At 33.7% G+C, this 6,980-nt stretch overlaps 1 protein-coding gene across 1 annotated transcript in view; it reads right to left on the bottom strand.

Moving 5' to 3' along the window:
- Nucleotides 1-410: 410 nt before the first annotated feature.
- The window catches only part of LOC105627702 (pikachurin-like), a 151,139-nt gene continuing 144,569 nt past the window's right edge, over nucleotides 411-6,980 (bottom strand). The window contains exons 10-14 of the mRNA XM_012208979.1: nucleotides 4,017-4,266; nucleotides 3,052-3,347; nucleotides 1,681-1,926; nucleotides 930-1,033; nucleotides 411-559 (exon numbers count right to left, since the gene is read on the bottom strand). Coding sequence (XP_012064369.1) covers nucleotides 411-559; nucleotides 930-1,033; nucleotides 1,681-1,926; nucleotides 3,052-3,347; nucleotides 4,017-4,266 — 1,045 coding nt within the window. The remainder of the gene's footprint in view (nucleotides 560-929; nucleotides 1,034-1,680; nucleotides 1,927-3,051; nucleotides 3,348-4,016; nucleotides 4,267-6,980) is intronic.

Below are 6,980 nucleotides of genomic sequence, written 5' to 3'. Positions count from 1 at the left end.
TTCTAAAACCAGCCAAGCATAAGGCTCGACAGGAAGTCGCAGCGCCAAGGATCAATGCCGCGAGGCAAGTGATAGATATTTTCGCGGTATCGCCCTAATATTTACAGTAAAGCCGCCTACCAGTCGATGGCCGCGCACGACGGTGGTCGGTTGCCGACCCACTCGATCTCCATCTTCTCGAGAGTTCCACCTGTGGAAGGATGAGTCTGTACAAAAATGATGAACCGCGCGTAAGATATTACACGCGGTCGCACGTGGATGCACGAGAGACACAGATGCACTTTCGCGGAGCACTATCTGCCACGGTTATTTCACCGCAGTGTGATACGTTATCCTTAAATTTTCATATCCTAGCTTCGGGATGGACCCGACAACACCACCTGACGTCGGACGGCACGGATATCTCTCTTTCAGGGGATGCATGAATGTGTGTTGGTTGCCTGTGCTGGCGACGATAAAGCGACGGAGAAGTCCGAGTCTAGCACGAGGTCGCTAATGCAACCCACGATGCCCTTCGTGTATCTTCCTCCCGTTGTCCTCACGACATCCGGTGCACCGCCTTTGGAATTGAATCAGCATGAACAAATTGGTTTTCTTATACAAAGATTTATTTATTTAATATAATAAAACGCAAGCGTAACTTTCTATTCGTAAAAATACACTTGCTAAAGCATAATTTTTTACTAAGAATTTTTTAAACAATTTAGAATTTTTTGAGTAATTAGGCATTAGCATTGTGTGTGTAATTAATTTTATCACATCTTTTTCTTTTTACGAAATAGATTTGTAATGTCTTTTTATACAGAATAGATTTGTAAAATCTTTTTACACAGAAATATTGTCACTGGCAATTTATGTTTTGATTACGATGATATGACTGAATTTAAATCTACAATAAGAGAGTAATGATATAAATTATGATTATTTACCGACGTAAAGACCAGTATCAGTGTTTAGTTGTCTCAGTTGCCCCGGAGAAGATGCTGAGACACCAGTACCACTATCTACCACGAGAGATGCCCATTGTTCATTTCTAGAAAAAGTCAATGTTATTCATTGCTCTATGATCCATTTCGAACATAAACATTTTTCTTTTCTCCGCTTTAATAAAAAGCGATTTACTTTAGAAAGAGGTGGACACAGATATTTTTTATTCGTTTTTGGCGAAATATAGAATGGTGTAGATTAATACATGAATGTTTATAAAAAAATATTCTTCTTTCATAAAATTTCATGGAAATAGTACTATTTTAAATGGTAGCCTCAAGCTACACAGCTATATCAAAAATTGGAAATAGAACAACATTTCCACACAATATCCTGCTTGCATATATAAAAACTATATATTTCTTGACCAACAATTTTTTAACGAATTTATATTCATTTTTAAATTAAAATTGAATCGTCCTAGGTTTTGTCACAGCTTTTTTATTTTTAATTACTTTTTAACTAAATTCATAATGAAATTAAATCTCTCTAAATATACGTGTATTACAACGTGTAGTAACAAAATATGAAAATAGTTATTTTCTCATATATTTAATAGGATATTATAACACATCTGTTAACACATCTCCTCCCTTTATTGATCAATATGTTAATTAAATAAATATTATGAAAATAGGTGCGCAAGCGGAAGGGAGGGTTGAATAATGAAGCGCATAAAGCGTTTATTCTCACCTAACAGCCCTGATACGATGCCACAGATCGTCATCCAGTCGCGTGAGATTATACCGTAATACAGCTTCTCCGGAACCCAAATTATATGCGAGAGTAAGATAACCGTGATCCAGGCCGAGGGCGAGGAAGTCGTCGTTTTCATCCCTTTGTTCCTGAGGATCTGATTGGCGACCGCTCCATAGTAGCAGGCCGCTGCTGCTACTGGCACGGAATCTCATATTGATGTCTACCCTATAACTGATTATCCTGCAAATAAAAATGTTTTAATAAAAATGTTTTAATAGGAGAGTAAATAAAGAAATCGTGACGCACAATATGAGGAATGATCAATCTGGAGAGAAATAATTAAACTTTATAATATCAATTTTAATTATTAACGGCTATTCTACACTCTGATTTATTTTGTATATTATAATCAGTTCATATGTTGATATTATTTGTATTGAATAACACGAGTAAAAGACGCTGTACGTGGAACGATAATTTGATTGAAATATCTAAAAATTTAGCAAGATACAGAAATCTGAAAGTTGAACTATCAAAATAATCACATAAGAATCTGAAACATGAGCAGAAACTGCAGAAACTTATTCTAGTTTATACTACGATATTCTAGTTTGAATATTTTACATAATTATTTTGACAATTATTTTGGTTTCAACAAATTTATTTTCAGATTTGTATCTAGCTAAATTTTTAGATAGAAAAAATTTAAAAATAAATTTTTAGATGTTTCAGCAAAATCATTTTTTTCGAAAATTTTATTTTATCAAAAGAATTGGACAACTACTATATGTAAGTTAAAAAGTTATCTAATGAAATAAAGATTATTTTTGTCACTTGTCACTTACGCGTAGCACGAACGTTCGATAAACTAACGCAGCGTTATTAAATCAGGTCAAGGAGCGATTGTGTAGTGCAACGTATAACGCTGTTTACCGTCCCACTCGGCTTTCAAACGTCGACGACATGTCGCTTTGACATTTACCCAACTTTTGCGTGCTGCCGATTATTTCGCATTTGCGTAAATAAAATATTAATAAACGAATCAACAGAATTTTTAAATTACAAAAACGGATCGTCAACACATTTCATGAAATCATGAGAGTAGAAAATGTGTCAGTTGATGAGTACATTCATGTAGAAGAGATCGTCGCATATCATAATTTTAAACGTGATAGCAAATATCACAAAAATAAGAAAAACCTATCTATTTTTTTTCAATATTTATTTGATATTTCAGGAAAATAATGATTGTAATATAATTAAAAAATTTTCAATTTTATAATATATATTAAAGTATTCGGAGTACAAGATTATCAGAATTTCTTGTTATTGAAGTTTGCCATTTATTATTTTTGTATAGAGCACCTTTTCATTGTATCGGCGTCGTTATAATGTAGGTAGCTTTCACTGCCGGTGAAGCTGGGCACAGCCCTCTCATATCTCACGGACGTAACGGCGTTGCTGCTGGTTCTCGCCGGTGGTGGGACCAGCGGCGTATAATCATCCGGTGCAGGACAAGGATGCGGCACTCCTGGACGGCACCGGCAGGTAAATCGTTCGCGAAGAGGCCGACATTCCGCATCGCCACACGGTCTAGCCTCGCATGCGTGCCCACAATTTCCTACGTTCACTCCACCTAACGCTTCAGCTAGGATACCCACCTACGATAAGAATCATAATAGTTACAAACAACAATAATAATATAAATGAAAATAAAAAGTGGTCGATTAAAATAATATGACGAAAAGCGAATTTGCTTGTATTTACTACATTAATTGAAATGTTTCTTTTAAAAAAATATTTAATCTTTACACAATTTTAAAAACTTTTAATTGCTTCTCTTATTAATCTCTCATATACAAATTATTAGAGATTAAAAATTCGATTAAAGAATCGTGTGTCTTGACGAATTTTTAATCAGTTTTTTCATAGAGATATTTTGATCTTAATATATTCTGAAAAAAGAAAAGCTTTTTGAGAGCCTTTTATGAATTTAGCTTTAAAGAGCTTAATTTAATTTTAAATGAGCTTTTATTTTGATTTGACTCTTATAATATATTATTATTATTATTATTTATTTGCTTGTCTTACTAATAATTTCCTGACTTGTAATTATATTATGTGTTTGTTTTTATATTACTTTGTCTGTTCTATTCTGATTTTTATAAAATGGCAGATGCGACGATAGAGATTTAAATTCAAATGATTCAAGTGGGAGTTTCAACATCTTATCTATCAGACCAGAATGGCTCAAACTCCAAAAGCATTCCAACAGTAACATTATCTATCACGCAACTTCAGAGCAGCCTGTATAATCCCAGTGTTCTTACCTCGCGATTATTCAGCACGATCGTCTGAATACAGCCGACGAAGCTGGCCGTAGTTTTCATCTTTGGCGAGTACATGTCGTAGGACGGCGCTCCGCCTAAATAGAGGTTCAGCGGCAAGGATAATTGCGTGAACGCTCCAGGCGCCAGGATTTCCTGGGCCGGGTCGTCCTCAACTTCTAAGGATGCCAAACGCCCTGTCCTGGAGACTCGAACTTCGACCCATTCGCCAAGACGAATTGGATTTTCGCTTCTGAAACAACAACGCAGATATCACTGTGAAAATGCAACATCATTAACTTTTGAAGGGCCGGGGGATATTTTGAAATCTGAAATTTCAATCAGACAGAAAGAAGAAAGTTTCCTAATTAGTGGATACGAATGTGTATGTGTGTTATAATTATGTGTCATAAAACTCATAAAATCCGATTTTATATCTGGTGCCGACTTGTTTTTTGAATTTAGAAATGAATTGAAGTAACATAACTAATAAAAGATCATTAAAAAAGCATAGAAATTAGTTTTTTATTTTAATTAAAAATTATAGGATAAAAAATCCTTTAAATATATTTTTGCTAATTATTTACATTTTTGCTAATTATTTGGAAGCTACATGCTTTAATGTGCTTTTAACGCTTTTTTGATAAAAAAACTACAATGTGTTCCGAATAAAAAGAGACAATTTCAATATTTTTCAAGACTAAAATTGTAAATGTCTTTTTATTTATATATATTTCTTGTATATCATTTTTTTGTTACTATTTCTAGTAAATACGACATTAATTAGTATGTATTTTATTTTAATCTTTCTTTATCTTTTGCATTATAAAAATTCTGAACAAAAAAATGAAGTATAGCAAGAGAGACGATATGATCCTTCTAAGCTAAGTATGACATAAGGTCCTTGAAGAATATCCGAGGATGAAAAAGAGAGACGATATTACTTTTTTATGGATTTTTCGAACAATTTAATTTTTTAAAACGGATCATCGTATGAGAACAATTTTTTTTATCTTCTATTTATGCTCTCACAAAAAATCAATCTCCCTACGATTTTACGTCAACTTTATGGGATATACATATGTATCTATCGTATTTTCACATTGCATCTCTTCTACTGAAAATCCTAACGTTGGAAAACATTCTGCCCGGAGCAACTCTACTTTCCATGAAATGAAGCTCTCGCAAAAATACATTAGCACTGAAAAACTAGAACGAGACTTGCACATTGAAAAATTGAAACTAACGGCACCTTTCGTCGCGGAACTCGTGCGAAGCAATTAACACCGACCGCTCTCTTCTCTCTCGTTCACGTCTACAATTATAACGACGTTAACTCGATATTGACGGACGCTCCATCGATTTGATTTTGCAACGACGACGCCCGGAAAGCCGCGCCAGCCAGTCAACCAGACAGGCAGTCTGGAGTTTTCCTCCAAGCGTATAGAGGAACGAAAATTCGCGCACGTACCGCGGAAACTTTAAGCTCGCAGCCACAAAGTCAGATCATTCAATTTGAATTTCGGTAAGGTAAGTCGGCGCGTGTTCCGTAGACAATGGATTTTCCCTCGTAGACAGAGACCGGTACTTTCCTTCCCCAAGAAGATTCGACAGAAGAAATTCTTGCATAATTAATGTCGAATTGTGACGAAAGGACAGACACAGGTAAAGAAGGGCGGAGGAGGGAAGATTCGTGGGATTGTAAGCGGGAAGTAAATTGCTAATTAATAAAGGAACGATGGAGTCGGAAATTTTCATATTGGATTTTTCGTCGGGCGTTATTATGATAAAAGATACGGCGCGCTTGGAACTTCGAAGTTCTCTTGTTATCTGCTTCTTTTTTTCAGAGTTAAATATCCTTGTTTAATGGCGCATGTAATAATGCATGTTTTTTTGCGTCTGAGTTTTCTAGTGATCGCTTTTTATTTAGCAAAAAGAAAATGTATTTTTGCGTGAGATTTATTATCTAATGAACTGAATTATGAATAGCATATAAATGTTTCTGCACGACTAGGAAATTATGTTAATAGAATATTACGTTATAAAAATTATTCATATATGCATGTGTGTGTTATAAATTTATTCATAACACGCAAAAATGATAAATTATATGGTATTTACAAAGAATATTTTTATTAGGTTGTCCGGAAAGTTCGTGCCGATTTTGAAGGAAAATTGAAACGCAAAAGATTTAAATTTTTAATTTCATTTATTAAATTTAAATCTTTTGCGGCACGAACTTTCCGGACAACCCAATGATATTTAACAATCTTTGATTCAAAAATCGATAATTTTTAAAGTTAAAATATCGAAGCATCAATTTCTATTTTTTTAAGTGATCTTTTTTCATAGGTTAAGTCTTTCTTGTTTAATTTTACGAAAACTCTATTTTCTCTGATAGACTTACAATTTAAAACTAGAAGCTGCTAACATGTTGTTAAAATTTAATAAGATGTTGCTTAGTTGTTCAAATTTAATTTTGAGAACTTGTTCATTTAATTTTGAGGACTTGGACGTAATCTCTCCTGATGCTTTCATAAGAAAACCGATTAAAAATTCGTTAAATAATAAAGAATAAATTGTGTAATATGTACGCAATTATATATAATATACGTATAATTATATATAATATACGTAATAAAATTTGTTTAACATAAACATATGTTGCATATAATAAATTTAAGTATATATAGTATTTGCGTCGTTTTTGGATTATCGATTTGTTTAAAATTTTACTCAATTGTAAAGTATAAAGGAATATTCCAATATTTAGATTTTATTCAATAGAATTGAAAGAAGTTTGATAGTCAAGCTGTTAGAATGCGAATGCGAAGTATTTCACAAAATTCATTTTCAACAGAGAGAGAGAGAGAGAGAGAGAGAGAGAGAGAGAGAGAGAGAGAGAGAGAGAGAGAGAGAGAGAGAGAGAGAGAGAGAGAGAGAGAGAGAGAGAGAGAGAGAGAGAGA

This window comes from Atta cephalotes (genome assembly GCF_000143395.1).
Source record: "Atta cephalotes unplaced genomic scaffold scaffold00010, whole genome shotgun sequence".
Taxonomy (NCBI): Eukaryota; Metazoa; Arthropoda; class Insecta; order Hymenoptera; family Formicidae; genus Atta; species Atta cephalotes.
Note: the sequence above shows the minus strand (reverse complement) of the source record. Positions and strands in the feature narration are given on the sequence as shown.